Raw genomic sequence first — 18,203 nt, 5'->3', positions numbered from 1 at the left:
TACTGAATTTGACAAGTATGGGTAAGTTTTTAGTAATTATGCAGAACACGCACGCAAGTTTTCAGTTCTTTTTACTTTCAATAGAATCTTCCAAGTAGAACACCAATTTCATTGCTTTTTTATGTATAAATACTGTAGTGAAACAGTTTTCACTACAAAAAATCAACCTCTGATTAATTTTTATGTTCTGTTACTGGTAACTGATTGTTATTTGAGAGCTTGCTTTTAGCGTGTTCACATTAAATTTCATTTACGGCATAAAATGATATATTTTTATTATCTCTCTTATGACGTGTACAAAATAAGATAACAGCCATATAGAAAGATGCTCAACTTAAAATAAATTTAAGAAATTATATATAGGGACAATTAGTAACAGTTATGATGCAAAGATGCTTGCATGACAGCATCAGATCTAAAGTTGTAAGAGTTACAAAATCATTATCAAGTAAATTACTAAAGCAGAAAACAATTCGGAAATAACTATCGTAATTATAAGATGAAAGTGTAATGCCTGTATTGACAGAAAAGTTTACGAATCTCCCACATTTACACGAAAAAAGATTATAAATTTACATTATAAATGTGCCTTTCATCCATTTATGATTTTATTAATTACATAAGAGATTCAAATAACAAAGGTGGTTGTTTTCCATGATTCATCCTGACGAATTCATTTCCAGTTTGAAGAATGTTAAGCCATCTTTTTATTCTCATCCATAGGACAGAGAATGTAGAAGACTAATCATTGTAATCCTCCAAACTTTTAAGCTCGTTTGTTGCTGCTCCAGAAAACAAAGAAAAACAACAATAAAATTTGTAGCTATCTTTTTTTTTTTAGATTAAATTTGTAACACTGACATCGACCATTGTCTTTAGTTATATTTCGGCTCTTATCATTTGCACATAACCTAACATAAATGTCAAGTGAATGTGGAGATTGATGATATTTGTGGCTAGGTTGCTGATTGTCCCTAGCCTAACCTCTTATGCAGAATGTATTTTTGGTACTACACTAAGATAGAGTCACATACTCTGTCAAAGATCGCAGTAATGCAATGTCATTAATGCTACAGGAATGGTATTGCCCAGTGCAATGAGGTGCACTGGAAGATAAGAACCCAAGGGTCTCTTGGTTCATATTCATAGTGCAGGCATTTTTTTTACATAGCATAGTGTGCTCATATTAGTAATAGAGTGAAGCTGATAAATGAGATATAGTCCGAACTTTGGTGAATGCAGCAGCAAGAAATCAAGCTAGAGGGCAGGTTCACTTTTTGTGTGTTCATTGGTGATATTTAGTGTAATATAGGCAAAGAAATTAAGTGTAATTATTTTGGCTGCTCATAATCTGTGTAATGAAAACCTGTTCACGATCATGTTTCACAGTGTAATACATAATAGGGCAAAAAATCACATATTCCAAATTTCCATTTTCAGTGAAATATAAAATATGATAGAGTAGTTATTCGCATTTTCATGGCAAATGCTGTGGAATATGCATTTTATTAAAAATATGTTAGGAACTCTACTTATTGAGGTGTAAAATTCTTGTTATTTCTATTCATTTAATGTACAGTGTACTATCTACAGCACTACTAATAATATTACCACTAATAGTACTAGTTATACATTGTGTTTCACCAGTCTGATGAGCTGTGTGAAAGCTGCTTGTCCAGTTGTTGCTCTGACCATTGCCATAATCTCTCAGCAGGTGGGATCACGTGTTCAGCTGTGTTTTGAGAAATATACAACAGGCATACATACCTCAGCTCTAATTTCGTCTGTGACTGAGTGCAGTTTATTTATCTCGTTTGTTTTGTGACAGTGGTTAACAAATATTCATTGAGGGAACATATTATGTACACGTATGGTATGTGTGTAAAGAACAATAAGTCATACTGTATCTACCATCATAGCTCAGGCAGTAGCACGCTTGCCTGCTGACCTGGCATGGGTTTGATTCCTGCTTGGACTGATCACCTGGTTGGCTTTTTCAAAAGTTTTCCCCAACTGTAAGGTAAATGTCAGGTAATCCTTGGCCTCATCTCGCCAAATACCATTTCACTATCAAATAGCCCAATAATTGATAGAACATCGTTCAATAACCAAGTAAAAATAATAATAAATAATAAGTTGTGTGGCAAAAGAAGACAAAAATTTGGAGATAAATTTCCTGATAGCCCGAATTCTTGTAGAAATACAGTACTAAATTTAGTTGAAATTTAACGAAACAGGTTCTTTGAATTACCAATAAATCAGACAAAATCTCAGTTTGCTTACTGGTGAAAAATTCAATGGACTAGCAGCTGCCTTGTGATGTAGTCCTCTAAAATCTCTGACATATTTTGTAGCACAGAGGACAGAAATTTCTAAAGCATGTGCAAAACAGAGAACAAATTTGTTGAAATTGAATTCCTAAAATTCTTGAAGTTCGGGAAATAAGTCCCAAGATTATTATGCAGATAATGTCTCTAATAATCTGGGGCGCTACAGCTTGTGAAGAGTCTAGACCAACCAGCCGGCTGCTGGCCTCACGCCCACATGCCAAAGCAGAGGTGGACGATCATCCAACCAGAATGGAGGTATCATGTGGTTAGCACGATGATCCCCCAGCCGTTATAGCTGGCTTTCGCAACCAGATTCGCTACCTATTGTAGCTCCCCAAGTGCATCACGAAGCTGAGTGGGCACCGGTCCCATACACTGGCCGAAATTTCATGAGAAATTTCTTCCCCTATGAGGACTCGAACCAGTACGCATTCCGTAATGCGAGTCCTAGAAAGAATGCCTTTAACCACTATGCCACGGTGCGGGACAATGTCTGTAATTCTAGGCTTAAAATAGTAAATAACGGAGAAATTTATCCTGAATCAATTTTGTTTTGTGATGAGACTTGGTTTCAACTGAACAGCTATGTAGCATCATCATCCAGTAGCCTACAGCTGCTGGTCAACAGAAAAGCCAACAATCGTGAATGATGTTCGAATGTGCGAAACAAACATTTGGATGTGCTGTATCATTAGTTCTCACAGAATTATTGGTTCGTTCGTTCTTTCATGCAGAAACAGGCAAGGTACAAGAGAGACATTTTCTGACGAATTAACAAATGTGGATTGTTTCACAGCATATTTTCAACAGAATAAGGTCACAGCTCATACTCTTAATATACCATACAGTACACATTATTGATTTGAGCTGGATAGTAATTGGGTGCAGAATTATTAGCAGGAATTTGTAACCTCCTCATTCACCAAACTTCACAACTGATTTTATGTCTGGGTAATGGAACTTAAAAAGATGTACAAAGTGAAATTCTCTACATTAGTGCAGAGAAACTGTTGCTTGTGAACAATTGATTGAGAAGATGGGCAACGATTCCAGTAGCTACTGTGAGGAGGTGAGTACCAAATGACGATGTGTTACATGTACCAAAGTTTTAATGCAGAGAAATAGGTACCGAGAGATTGTGGCAGTACACAACAGCAACGACCAGGGCAATGACCAGGCAAGCAGCCAACTTGCACCCTGTTACAGACTGGCAAAATGCACTGTACTCCTATATTACCAATACTACTACTACTACTACTGCTACTACTACTACCACCACTACCACTACCACTACCACTACCACCATTATAGCTGCTGCTTTACTACCTCTGCCACTAATACTACTGCTTCTGCTCCCCATTACCAATTACCACTAATATTACTACTACTACTACTCCTACTACTACTACTACTACTACTACTACCACCACTACCACTACCATCATTATAGCTGCTGCTTTGCTACCTCTGCCACTAATACTACTGCTTCTGCTCCCCATTACCAATTACCAATACTACTACTACTACTACTGCTACTACTACTACTACTGCTGCTGTGTCTACTACCATTACCATACTGCCACTACTACTACCACCACAGCTACTGATGCTTGTACATCATAACTACTACTACTACTACTACTACTACTACTACTACTACCACTACCACTACCAACATTATAGCTGCTGCTTTGCTACCTCTGTCACTAATACTACTGCTTCTGCTCCCCATTACCAATTACCACTAATACTACTACCACTACTACTACTACTACTACTACTACTACTACTGCTGCTGTGTCTACTGCCATTGCCATATTGTCACTACTACTACCACCACAGCTACTGATGCTTCTACATCATAACTACTACTACTACTACTACTACTACCACCACCACTACCACCACTACCACTACCATCATTATAGCTGCTGCTTTGCTACCTCTGCCACTAATACTACTGCTTCTGCTCCCCATTACCAATTACCACTAATACTACTACCACTACTACTACTACTACTACTACTACTACTGCTGCTGTGTCTACTACCATTACCATATTGCCACTACTATTACCACCACAGCTACTGATGCTTCTACATCATAACTACTACTACTACCACTACCACTACCGTCATTATAGCTACTGCTTTGCTACCTCTGCCACTAATACTACTGCTTCTGCTCCCCATTACCAGTTACCACTACTACTACTACTACTACTACTACTACTACTACTACTACCACTACCACTACCACTACCACTACCACTACCATCATTATAGCTGCTGCTTTGCTACCTCTGCCACTAATACTACTGCTTCTGCTCCCCATTACCAGTTACCACTACTACTACTACTACTACTACTACTACTACTACTACTACCACTACCACTACCACTACCACTATCATAGCTGCTGCTTTGCTACCTCTGCCACTAATACTACTGCTTCTGCTCCCCATTACCAGTCACTACTACTACTACTACTACTACTACTACTACTACTACTACTACTACTACTACTACTACCACCACCACTACCACTACCACTACCATCATTATAGCTGCTGCTTTGCTACCTCTGCCACTAATAGTACTGCTTCTACTCCCCATTACCAGTTACCACTAATACCACTACTACTACTACTACTACTACTACTACCACTACCACTACCACTACCACTGCCATCATTATAGCTGCTGCTTTGCTACCTCTGCCACTAATACTACTGCTTCTGCTCCCCATTACCAATTACTACTACTACTACTACTACTACTACTACTACTGCTACTACTACTACTACCATAATCATAATTATTGTTACCAATGTTACTGCCACTGCCACCATTTTGTTAACATTTTTAGTGTAATACTACTGGGTGAACAGTATAGAGCAGAACAGGTTTCACGGCCTTGAGTCCCCACCTGCCGGCCATGAAACCTGTTCTGCTCTATACTGTTCACCCAGTACTTGTAGTAGAATAGTTTATGGAAAATAGTGGAAAGTTATTTTCTAGCTTTGTTTACATTATGCACTACAAAACGTTTACCTTGTCTTTTTTATAAAGTGAGTTATGACTTGCCAAACATTGCATTCTAAGTATAGGCAGCAACTTGTTTCCTATAATGTAATATGTAACCTGTCAGAAATCTATCCTAGCCCACATAAAAAGTCAAGTACAACACGATTTACATCGACAGATAAGATGTTCATCGTATTGCTCTCGAAATTCGCGAGGTCCCAACTACAAGAAGAAGATAGAGCCAGACCTGGATTTCGAAGTTTTTAAAGCTTTTCTTAGGACCATGTACTTAAACTTTTACATATGAAGGTTATTAAAAGGATACTACCTTAGCTCTTCCTCTTGCAAATCTTCTCACTTAATCCGTTCATTTATTCCCAAAGTTAATGATGATGACAAGGTAACATAATTAGTCAACAACTTTTCTTTAATTGACGAACACAGATTATTCGAAGTTGATGAAATTATGATATGGCGAATATTGCAATGCAATGAAGAAGAAACACAATACTCCGAGAATATTTAAACCACAAATGCTTTTCCACCATAGATCTGTCAATCTGCTACCTGCTAGACATCGAACCACTAAGTGGTTGTGCTAATCGTCTGTTATTATTATTATTATTATTATTATTATTATTATTATTATTATTATTATTATTATTATTATTATTATTATTTGAATTCTAGTGGAATGTACGGTATTCTTACAGACAAGTGTTTCTGACTGTGCTTTGGTGGAAGTGGCGTTGGTGGTTAGAACAATGACGATAATGATATGAAAGTGTTTACAAATGCTATTCTTTAAGCTTGAGCAGGTACCTACCGCAGTTGTAATTGCAAGATCTCTAATTCTTATTATGCCAACTGGCCACATATTTCTTGAGTATTTTCATTCATTCATTAAGAGAAAAATCAATTTCCATTATTTCATTAGGTATAAAAATTGACTTTTCCCAATATGTAACTAACAAATAGCTTCTATTTTTTTTATTTTATATTCTTCTTATTCTTATTCCTCTGCTACTGCTGCTGCTTCTTTGCTGTTATGAAACTATGCAAATACTTTGACATGAGGATAATCATAATAATTTGTAATTTGAAATTATGTACATATTTGTGTCCTATTATTCATTTATTTGTTTGTGACGCCAATCCAGATCATTGAAGGTAATTATTCATTTACACATATCTATAAATAATTCATGTTCAAATTCAGTCTTATTTGTAGTGCAAACATGTGCTTTGAATTAATGAATTTCCTGGAGCAGTTGTTCACACAGCTGTAGCCTGTTTTGATGTGGCATGTTTCAGAGAAGTCCCAACAATCTTCTTCTTCTTCTGCTAGTGACGAACGTAAATTGTCAAGTCAAAAGTATGACAGTTTCTTGCCACAGCAGAAATCATCCAAACTCCGATTTGTCTCTTCTGTAGAACTTAAACATTCCTCAGGTAAATTTATTTTATTTTTTTTCTCCACACAATATTGCATGTTATTAATTTATGTGGATGCTATTGTACGGTATAATCTTACAAATTTTGGGTGCCTGGTAGCTTTATTATTTTTTTTTTTTGTAGTAAAGACTTTATAAATGTGTCTGCACAAAATTAATTATTTTATAATTTACTAGTTATGATGGTAGCAAAACAAATGTTGCATTGCTGAGTCAACTTACGTAAGGATAAAATATGAAAAGCCTGTAAAACATCATGAAACTCTAATTGCTATCTTTCTCAGTACAGTATTATGTCAGATGTTTAAACTTGGACATATATTTATTAATTTGATAACCAGTTTTATTTTTGTTGACTTCCATATGTATATATCACGAATAACATAAAAAAATAAATCACTAAGAGAATATCGTAGGGTATTTCAGATACACAAAACATAGAAAAAATGTTATCCTTCTCTCTTTCTCTCTCTCTTTTTTTATTTTTAATATTGATTTTAAGAAGCATTATAGCATCATTCATAATATAGTAGGTTTCTTGCTGGAACTAAGAGTAGGCCTATTTTTGAGAATTTAACATACAGTAAATGTTCTCATTATTTTGTAGTTATTTGAATTGTTTGTCTTATTAGATAAACTTTCAGAAGTAACATAATAAAATCCTTTGCAGGAACTGAGAGAGGGATAATCAGTGTTTGCCTTGCTCATCAGCATAGAAAATTAGCATACTACAATTTATTTTCAGGAACACTACATAGAGAGCGTGAGTGTCTTATTAGTAGGGTTCGGATTCTTAGGATTTAAGGGGGCTTATACAGTGAAAATGTTTGAAATTTTTTTTATTATCTCAATTGATAGAGTATACTTTTCTGTATATATTTCCAAGTTTTCAGATATATGTTGACAGGGAGGGTGTAATATATGCAGCAGGTGTTTTTAGTGCAGGATGTAAGTACACGTATGTCCCAACTTAAGACTAATTTTCCCAATAATTACATTTTTCGATACAAAAAACATGATATCTCAAGACCCATGTGTCTGATTTCATTCAAATTTTGTTCACTTGTCCTTTGTAATGATCTCTAGAGGTTGGACCAGAATGGTTACATTTGAATGAAAAATGAGCAATTTTCTAGTAAAAACACAGTGAAAAAGAAACAAAAAATTTGTAATGCAAATTTAAAAATCTATAAATGTAGTATGAAGTCAGCTGTGATGTTCATTGAGGACCAATGAAACTTAAAAAAGAATGCGTTTGAAGTTCTTTAGTTCAAGTCATTTACTAACATGAAGTACATATTGCAACTAGCTATGGAACACAAAATATTACATATTTTGATTACACAACTTTTAACACTATATCACTTCGGAATATGTAGTTTTTTGCTTTCACTTTGCTAGGTACCATATCTAGTATTTAACACGTGAAAGCAAAAAACTACATATTCCAAAGACAAAATATTACCGGTAATTAAAGAAAGAGTCGAAGTCAAGGGAGTACTAGCTGTGAAATTTTCGGACTATAATTTAAAGAAAAAGGTAAGTGCTGTCTGGGTCTGTTTGCACTGCTGTTCTTTATATATATATATATATATATATATATATATATATATATATATATATATATACATCTTGATGTATTTATTTTAATGCATGATAAAATTTGTGATAGTTCGTATTACAATTCACAAATTCAATTACTTTATTTAAATGAATCTTATGTTGAATAATTTGAATTGATCGTCATTTTTTCATTCTTTGCATTCACTTATACCTTCAATGTATGAAGCATTAATCTCCAGTTGTCTCGTGTGAAAGAAAAAATAAAGAGATTTAGGAATTATCGCTAATTTCGGATTATTGGAGTATCAATGTACCGTAATTTTGTGAAAAAACAGTCTGTAGCAACAGTGAGAAGAAGATTTCAAGAAAAATTTCCTGATTCTGCAGTTTCAAATCAAATGAGCATACGGGATATAGTTAAGAAATTAAGAGAGATTGGTTTCTTAAATTATTATGAAATCTCTGTTATGCCACAGAGTTGTCACTGAAAATTTAGACAACATTGATGCTAGGCTTGAAAATTTGCCTCAAAATCTCTCAGACATTTAGTGCATGGAGTTGGTTTATCCAAATCATCAGCAAAAGTCGCAACAAAATTATTTATTCCAAGCCAAATAAGATGGCACGAGTGCATGAATTGCAACTAGGCGATCTTTAGAGCAGAGTAGGGTTGCCACCTTTCAAGGACTATTGGGCTGAAAAAATCTCATCCACAAGGACCAAGGAACAAACCGATTATTTTTAATTCAGTCTATTTTCTATCATCTCACAAGTGAAAACGGTCAATTTATAGTAAAATAAAATTCATCTTGAATCTTGCGTAGCTACACTACTTTTAACACTTAAATACAAATGATTGATAAAATGACAAACTTACTAGTGTTAATTATATAAGCACGTGTGGCTTACAGCTGTTTCGGTGTATACTGTACACCATCATCTGAGGCTCTGATGATGGTGTACAGTATACAGCTGTAAGCCACACGTGCTTATATAATTAACACTAGTAAGTTTGCCATTTTATCAATCATTAATAAAATTCAATGTTTCCCATTTAAAAATGAGTGAAACTTTAAAATAGTGTGTCAGTATTATTAATTTAAGGCTAAGGAATGCTCTTTATTGCCTACCCTGTTAAGAACTATTTGGAGGATTTAGTGAAGAAATGTTTTCAGAATATGGGAGAGATGATATTAAGTGGAAGAAGATTAAAATGCATAAAAATTTGCTGATTATATGGCGTTGTTAGCAGAAGAGAATATGATGATAAGGAATGTGCTGCTAGAGCTAAATCACAGCTGTGAGCAGTAAGTATAGTATGAAGATAAATTCATTCAAGACGAAGACCGTGGTTATGGGAAGAAAAATGAAGAAGGTAAATATGCGAATTCGAAATGAGCAGTGAAAAAATTGGACAGCTTCAAATACTTGGAAAGTACTATAAATAGTAATATGAGCTGCTGCCAGGATGTCAAGAGGAGGCTAGCAATGACAAAGAAAGCTTTTAATAGAAAAGAAGCATTTTCTGCATACCTTTAGAAAAAGAACTAAGGAAGAGACCAGTGTGGTGTGTGACATTGTATGGAGCAAAAACATGAACATTACGACTAAGTGAAGAGAAACTACTGGAAGCATTTGAAATGTGGACATGGAGAATAGAATGGAGCATGTGAAATGGACGGACAGAATAAGAAATAAAGCTGTGCTAAAAATAGTAGGTGAAGAAAGAATAATGCTCAGACCGATCAGGAAGAGAAAAACAAATTGGTTGAGTCATTAGCTACCTACTGAAGGATGCACTGGAAGGAATGGTGAACGAGAGAAAAGTTCGGGGCAGAAAAAAATATCGGTGTTAGACATTATTAAGATATGTCTATCATATGCGGAGATGAAGAGGAATGCGAAAAAGAAGGGGAGATTGGACAATGCTGGATTTGTAGTGAAGGACCTGCCCTTATGCAGAAAAGTATGAATGAATGTAGCCTATAGAGTTAACATTAAAAATATGAACCCTAAGAAAATGTCTCTACAGGCTCTCACATTTGTGTTTCATGTATATTTATAATATTGTACTTTGCTGTTTTCAAAATTGGCAAAGGCAGGACAAAAGTCAAAAGTGTGTTTGACGGGGATCCTGGACAGTATTTCAAATTTTGTGAAAGCTGGATGGTTGGCAACCATACAGCAAAATGAATCTTTGTAAATGGGTGTTACAGAGTGTTATTATCAATATGAATAAACACTGCAAAACACTGTTTGCCTGCCAGACTGCTTCATATTGCTTCCACATGGTGAGAGTTAGTCTGTGAATAACACGAGCTGTGTGGATGGCTGACCACCTATCTACCTATTACTGTTTCCTTGTGACGGGAATAATAATGTTCTCATCTGCTAGATGAGAGAGTGAATTCCCTGTGTATAGGGAAAAAACCTCTCTATATATCCATGTTGTTTTTATTTCACTGTTCCACATAATAAATTCTTGACCCCGAAACAAATGTGGAAGGTTGATCCATTTGCTTTACTCTTGACACATTTAATTTATCCTGTTGCTGTCACATTTATATACAGAGTGTTTCCGGGCTAGTGTTACAAACTTTCAGGGATGATGGGGAAGGGCACATGTATCAATTTGAGATAAGGAACCCTGGTCCGGAAATGACTGAGTCGAAAGTTACAAGCAAAAATAGTTGTGTGGAAATTAAATAATTTTATTCCTCTGTACACCTTATTTATGTGTGTTTATCTGTACATCTTACACATAAGGTATTCATGATGTTGTTTACATTATCTACTTATAGTATTCGATTCAGTGTGCTGTCTCAGAGGTGGGGACAGGAAACTACACTAAAGCTATGCAGATGGCGTAATGCGTAACGGACATGGTCGGCCCTGATATGCACGTCTGTAGAGAGCAGTGTATGTGTACAAGTTGCAGTATCCAATCGATCGTTCCAAGTGAAATGGAGTAGTACACGAGAGCAGAATAAGCAGACCTGATTTTCGAATACAGATAAGCCAATGGGAACAGTAGACAAGCTCACAGATTGTATCGGGCCAAGTACCCACTTAGGAGACATCCGGCCCATATCATTTTTCCATGATTGTTCCAAAGGTTAAGGGAAGGAGGGCACATGGTGCCAAATTACAATTCCATTTCCACACAACTATTTTTGCTTATAACTTTCGACTCAGTCATTTCCGGACCATGGTTCTTATCTCAAATTGATACATGTGCCCTTCGCCATCATCCCTGAAAGTTTGTAACACCAGCCCGGAAACACCCTGTATAAACACAAAAGAGAATGGAATTAGAACTACAATTTTATCGGTATATGACAACAGCTACTAGATTTGGAGAGGATCAGACAACAGTTCCAAGTTGGAGCACACACAGCAAAGTTTTGTGCTCAATTATTTGCATAAAAGGTGAGTCCACCTCTGATTCATCGTGATTTATGTGAGATATATTTAAGTGTGGTGTCGTGCATTTAAGTGTGGTGGAGAATCGTGTGAATACCAACATGCTGATGGTGCACCATTGACTAATCACTCAAGAAAATATTAATAAAATCCACAATCTCGTGGTGCAAGACCAGTTAGTGCATTTGAGGTAAATTATATAAGAAACAAAGTTATTTTATCATACAGTGCACAATATTTGAACAACGAATTAACCTCTATAATTAACAAGACTGATGCTGCAAATGTTTACACCAAATCAAAAGTGATCTCGAGTTACAATATTTACGTCTTCTAAGAATGTACAGAGAAAACAAACACAATTTCATTGACATGTTTGTAACTATGGAAGAAACTTGGTTAAATTACTGACCTATACCAGGCTTCAGAGTATGCATTGGAAGCATCAAATTTATCCACTTCCCTGCATATTCAAAACACAAACAGTTTCAGACATATGGCCTCAGTTTTCTGAGTGGTTGTTGTCGATTATTTGGAAATAGGAGCTACAATCACAGGAAATTATTAATCAACTTTAATACCTACCATATTTGTGGAAGGAATTTAACCAGAGCAGCATGAAAAGTTGACCAGAACAAATTATCTTTTACCAGGAAAATATATCCAGTACCAGTAACACCACCTGTGTTGTTGTGGTTGCTATAGCTAATGCAGTATTTGAGTTGGCAGACTGTCCATCCTACTCACAAGAACTAGCCCTGAGTGACTTCAGACTAGTCTTAAAACTTAGGGAACATCTTTGTGAAAAGACTTTCTGCGAATGAAGAAGTGAGGAAGTTGTAAATGAGTGGTTTACAGAGGTTGGAGAGAATTTCTTCCAGAAGGCCATAGAAATATTGGAGAGCATAAGGGACAAGTGTATTAGCCAGTAGAGAAATATGTTGAAAAATAAGGTAACCTACTTTTGATTTGTCAAGGATAAACAACAAACAAACTGATCTTCCCTCATCTTTATGGTCACCATGGAGTCTGGTTAAGTACACTCTTAACTCTTTCCAGGACAGTATATCCCACATCATTATCTGACCCGAGTTTTCTCCTCAATGTCGTTATTCCTAATTCTTTTTGTTTTATGTCTTTTTCATGTCTCCTTCCCTTTTCCTTTCAACTTTCCCTACAAACCTTCACATTTTTTGTGGCCCCAAAAGGGCAATCAGCTGTGATTCTGAAAGCTAATCAATTTCGACAGTTCTTCGAATATCCCCGGCCTTCTTCGTCCTACATACATACACACAATTTACTTACTTACAAATGGCTTTTAAAGAACCTGCAGGTTCATTGCCGCTCTCACATAAGCCCACCATCAGTCCCTATCCTGTGCAAGATTAAACCAGTCTCTATCATCATATCCCACCTCCCTCAAATCCATTTTAATATTATCCTCCCATCTACGTCTCGGCCTCCCCAAAGATTTTTTTCCCTCCGGCCTCCCAACTAACACACTATATGCATTTCTGAATTCGCCCATATGTGCTACATGCCCTGCCCATCTCAAATGTCTGGATTTAATGTTCCTAATACAATATAAAATACATATGTAGACCTACATATGTACGTACGTTCATATATATATATATATATATATATACATACATATGCACATACATGCGAAAGATAGAGTGGTGTGCAGAAAGCAATGGGAAGCTACTACATTTTCTTTCCCAAGAAAAACTGAAAACATGAAATGAGTCTTTCTACGGTATGAAGGATGCACTGGAAGGAATAATGAATGGAAGAAAAGTTCGTTGCTGAAGAAGATATCAAATAGACAACATTAAGACGTATTAACCGTATGTGGAGGTGAAGAAGAGGCAAAAGTAGGGAAGATTGGAGAATGCTGGGTTTGCAGTTAAAGACCTGCCCATGGGCAGAAAAATATGAATAAATGAGTGCGTGTGTGTTCTATTAGATGAGCTTTGAGGAATTATATATAATAAATCATTTCCAGGAATTCTATGAATATTCCTGAGAATGTAATCACTGATTAAGTCTTTATTTTGTGAGAATTAAGATTCAACAGCAAAACAGTTAATTCTGCAAGGTTATTCAGCCTGATGGAATATTATTACTGGAAAACTACATTGTTGCCTGCTATTACTTCTTGGAAGTGGTCATTACAAAAGAATACTGAGCATGTCACTCTTGAAATTACTCGCAAGCAGCTAATATTCAATGAGTTTGTGTCAAGTGACTTGTTATATTTTGCTTTCTTACTTAGTACTTTTCTCAGAGAAAATGATAAATGTTAAACATTTTTGTGGAGGAAAAATTCGAGTTTATAACCTCGATAGTGAATTCTGAATAAGACTTCCCTTTGTACAATTTTTTTCTTATGGACTTCAAATGAAGTGCGTAACATCATTGTGTAGACCAGACGTGGGCAAGGACGTAATCTCCCTCCCTCCACACCCCTAGCTGGGGTACCTGTCCGACCAGTTGAAGTACTGGCAGTCAGCGGTGGAGTTCACTAAAAAAAATGTCGCTCTCTAAGGAAGCTCCTGAAGTAAAAAAGTCCAAAAATATTATTTCCACAAAGAATGGGAAAATGAATTCTTTTGTTGCGAAGAAGGGGAAAATGTTAGGTGCTTATTATGCTACAAAATTTTACTAGCATGTTGAGCGACATTATGAAAAGACTCGTTTTAATGGAACAAATTTTTTTTTATTTTATTTTTTATAATAATAGTAGTCCACACCTGTGGAGTAACGGTTAGCGCGAAACCCCAAGTTCAAGTGCACAAATATGGCTGGTTTAGGTGTATATAAGCTTAAACAACTTTGCAAAGTAAAATATTCACATATTCGGAGTTTTGTTATGAAAACTGCTTCTTTGTTTGGCTCAACCGTTCAGACGAAAACTTATTCTATCAGCTCACAATTGAAATGTCTGACATAACTCCAAATTTTGAAACACTTGCTGATTTACGTGACGAAGAAGAATAAACGAATCCTTTCTTTTAAGGGCATGAGTCAATTGACGTAAATTGACAAAAACAACAAAGAACTACAGTAAGACGTTTAAAAAATAGCCTAATTGTTGTTATTCTGTTTCTTAGTAATGTTCTTGATATTTTGTTAATCTATTTTTCCTTAGTTTCTTAATTTTATTTTCAATGGATGCAAATTAGTGACTGATGCCCTTTCAAAACATATAGGTTCAGATTATGGCATTACTTTTTAACTGTTGTGGAATTGTACGTTTTATATCATTTTATAAGGTTTTTACAGTAATTGTTTAAATTAGAAATACAGTTATGTTTGAGCTTTTTGTAAAATAGTTTGTATTTGTTTTGGAAAATTTCTTTTCTTTCATTGTCATTATTCATAAAAATAACATTTTTAGAAAACTGTGTATCTTTTTGTCCTGCGTAATCACTTAACGTTCCGTGTTTCAATACTTCACGCGATCCACCGCTGAGTAGTACGTTAACAGGTGATGCGTGTTGCAGCAATCAGAGTAGTACGGCGCATCGCTTTAAATGCCCACGTCTTGTGTAGACGAAAGTATTTTAGTTATACATTCGTCCTCTATCAATTAACACAAAGTAATTTTAAACTGATAGAATTATTGCAGTAATTTAAGGAAAATGATTGTACCCCTAAATAGCATGCCATTAATCAGTGTTTCTCTATCAGGAATGCCGAAAATATGCAGTTCTATAATTATGTCTAAATTTTTGAGCATGAAAGCATTTAATCTGTACTTCATAAAATGAAATTTTTAAGTGAATTTAACATTTTTTACAAATGCCTGAGCGTGTACATGTGTTACCGGTATATCGAAACTTAATTCATATCACATCAATTGAAACCCCTGATAAACGTTTAAAATAGAAAATCAGTTTCAAAGTTAAGCTTCATAACAATTCAACTTCAGAAGCAAACACTTCAGTTTTGAAAGTATATGTTTGTTGAACGCAGATTATAATCTTGACTGAAGCCAATTATTTTTTATGTTTTTGGTATGAACTTCATGACTCTGCATGCAGATACAGTTTCAGCACCAACCCATCTTGAATCTTGCGTACACTACTTTTAACACTTAAATATAAATGATTGATTAAATGGCAAACTTACTAGTATTAATTATATAAGCATGTGTGGCTTACAGCTGTTTCGGTGTATACTGTACACCATCATCAGAGCCTACTAGATCTCGGCATCATCTCGACATCGCTGCCTGTTGTAGGGGTGCGTTTGCATGTTGACTCCAGTTTTCAACACGCAAACACACCCCTACAACAGGCAGCGATGTCGAGATGATGCCGAGATCTAGTAGGCTCTGATGATGGTGTACAGTATACACCGAAACAGCTGTAAGCCACACATGCTTATATAATTAATACTAGTAAGTTTGCCATTTAATCAATCATTCAGCACCAAGCTTAATGTTGCATTCATTTCTGTATTGGATGTGAACATTATTTTTACTTGTTTTCAGCTTGAGTGGTTTGTCAGAAAATAAAAATGTCTACACAGTATAAAGATCTCCTGACCTTAATTCCATTTATCTTACTAAGATTCGGCACTGTTGATGGATTGTGTGATATCAAGTGGCATGTGTACCAGGTGTTTCGTATTTATAGGTACAAACTGCAGGGGTGACTAGAGTACAACGAAACAAGGCAAAAAAGTCGCAATAAACATAGATTCGGAAACCAAACATTTTCGAGATAATGTTATCAGTTATCACTGTGGCCACATACTGAATATACTTTGTGCATTTGCAACCGTTACAATATTCGAACCTCATTTCTTATCTGGTAGATTTAATGATTGTACGCACCTCCACTTTTATACAACATGAGATATGCTACCTTCATGATGATGAGCAGGGGCAGATATTTATGGAGATTAATTTTATCATTTATGTTTTTTAATATTTATTTATTTATTTATTTATTCTGGTGTAGTTAAGGCCATCAGGCCTTCTCTCCCACAACACCAGGAATATTGGTGTCGGCGGAGATTGTTGGAGATTGATTTGTACTCTTGGCGGAGATTAATGGAAATTTTGGAAAATACAATTATTTTAGAATTGTGGTATTAACTCAGTATGAATATTACTTTCCAAATAATTAACATTAAAAGTTCGTTGGATTCTGATAAAGGTGCGGTATGGCCAATAGACAATATTTGTTGGATTGAAACTGTATTTAATACACATTCATTTAAAAAAAAAAAAAAAAAAAAAAAAAACTTGCAGCCCTAAATTAACATTTTCAAATTATTAGTGAAATTTTGAATTCTCCATCTTCTGAGTTCACTAATGTAATCAGAACACCTGGAGTACCATGTAATGTAGCCTACATGTATATGCAGGACTTATTTCAAAACTTCCCAGTCTAAATAACTAATTATTTAAATTTAATTCAGTTTAAACAAAAAACACGTTAATTTTTATATTGAGGGGGAAGTCTGAAACCAGGCTTAATGGCACCCCTATATTTTTATACTTAAATGTGAAAGTATATTCAATTGTTTATACACCTCATTCATTTGTTTTCTATTGTCGCCTGGCAATCTGTATTTTTGTTATTATCAGTTGATTGTAGGATGAAAAAACAGCTTATTTCGTGTAATTTCCTAATTTTAATCAATAAGGATGATTTACGTTCTCTATTGAAGGTTATACACCATTTTAAAATAATATTGAATACACAAACACAACTCTTGGATGAAATGCTCAATAAGTTTTTTATTCTCTTCAGCTCTAATCAACAGTAACAACAATCCAGGTTGCCAGGTGATGATAGAAAACAAAAGATGTGAAAAGAAATGAATGAGGTGTATAAACAATTGAATGCTCTTTCATATTTAGGTACGAAAATATAGGGGTGCCATTTGAAATTTCAAAGCGGGGGTGGCTGGGGAGTGGGAGTGAAATCTAAAATGCAATTAAACCTGGTTTCAGACTTCCCCCTCAATATCTCTAAATTGATGTGTTTTTTTGTTTAAATTGAATTCAATTTTAATAATTAGTTATTTAGACTGGGAAGTTTTGAAATGAAAGCCCAGTATAACAAATTGAGGTGAAAAAAAATCCGAAAAAGACTCAGAATATGAAATTCGCTATAAAACGACGCAATAGTAACAATTCGCGAATGTGTTCATATTTCGCAATTAGAACTCTATTTCGCGATTTGTCGCGATTGTTTTATCCGCATATTATTAATCAGAATCACTTAATTCGTGAAGATTAGTAAAAATCTATTGTATATCTATTATGTCGTGATTTTCACGATCTCCATAAATACCCGGCCCTGACAATGAGCCTCTTTGAGAAAGACATTGCTGTGGTACATACATGATGGAGCACTGACTTATTTTTATTTGAACATTCGAGA

The 18,203-nt window shown here is 35.2% G+C and overlaps 1 protein-coding gene across 3 annotated transcripts in view; it reads left to right on the top strand.

Moving 5' to 3' along the window:
- LOC138708091 (protein unc-80 homolog) overlaps positions 1-18,203 on the top strand; it is a 266,651-nt gene that overhangs the window by 225,308 nt on the left and 23,140 nt on the right. For all 3 annotated transcript variants that reach the window (XR_011334570.1, XM_069838254.1, XM_069838256.1), the window contains one exon: positions 6,671-6,808. Coding sequence is in view for 2 of the 3 variants with exons in the window: in XM_069838254.1 (XP_069694355.1) it covers positions 6,671-6,808 (138 nt within the window). In the remaining variant the exon portion in view is untranslated. The remainder of the gene's footprint in view (positions 1-6,670; positions 6,809-18,203) is intronic.

Source organism: Periplaneta americana, chromosome 10 (genome assembly GCF_040183065.1).
Source record: "Periplaneta americana isolate PAMFEO1 chromosome 10, P.americana_PAMFEO1_priV1, whole genome shotgun sequence".
Classification (NCBI taxonomy): domain Eukaryota; kingdom Metazoa; phylum Arthropoda; class Insecta; order Blattodea; family Blattidae; genus Periplaneta; species Periplaneta americana.
This window is presented reverse-complemented; position numbering and strand designations above follow the sequence as displayed.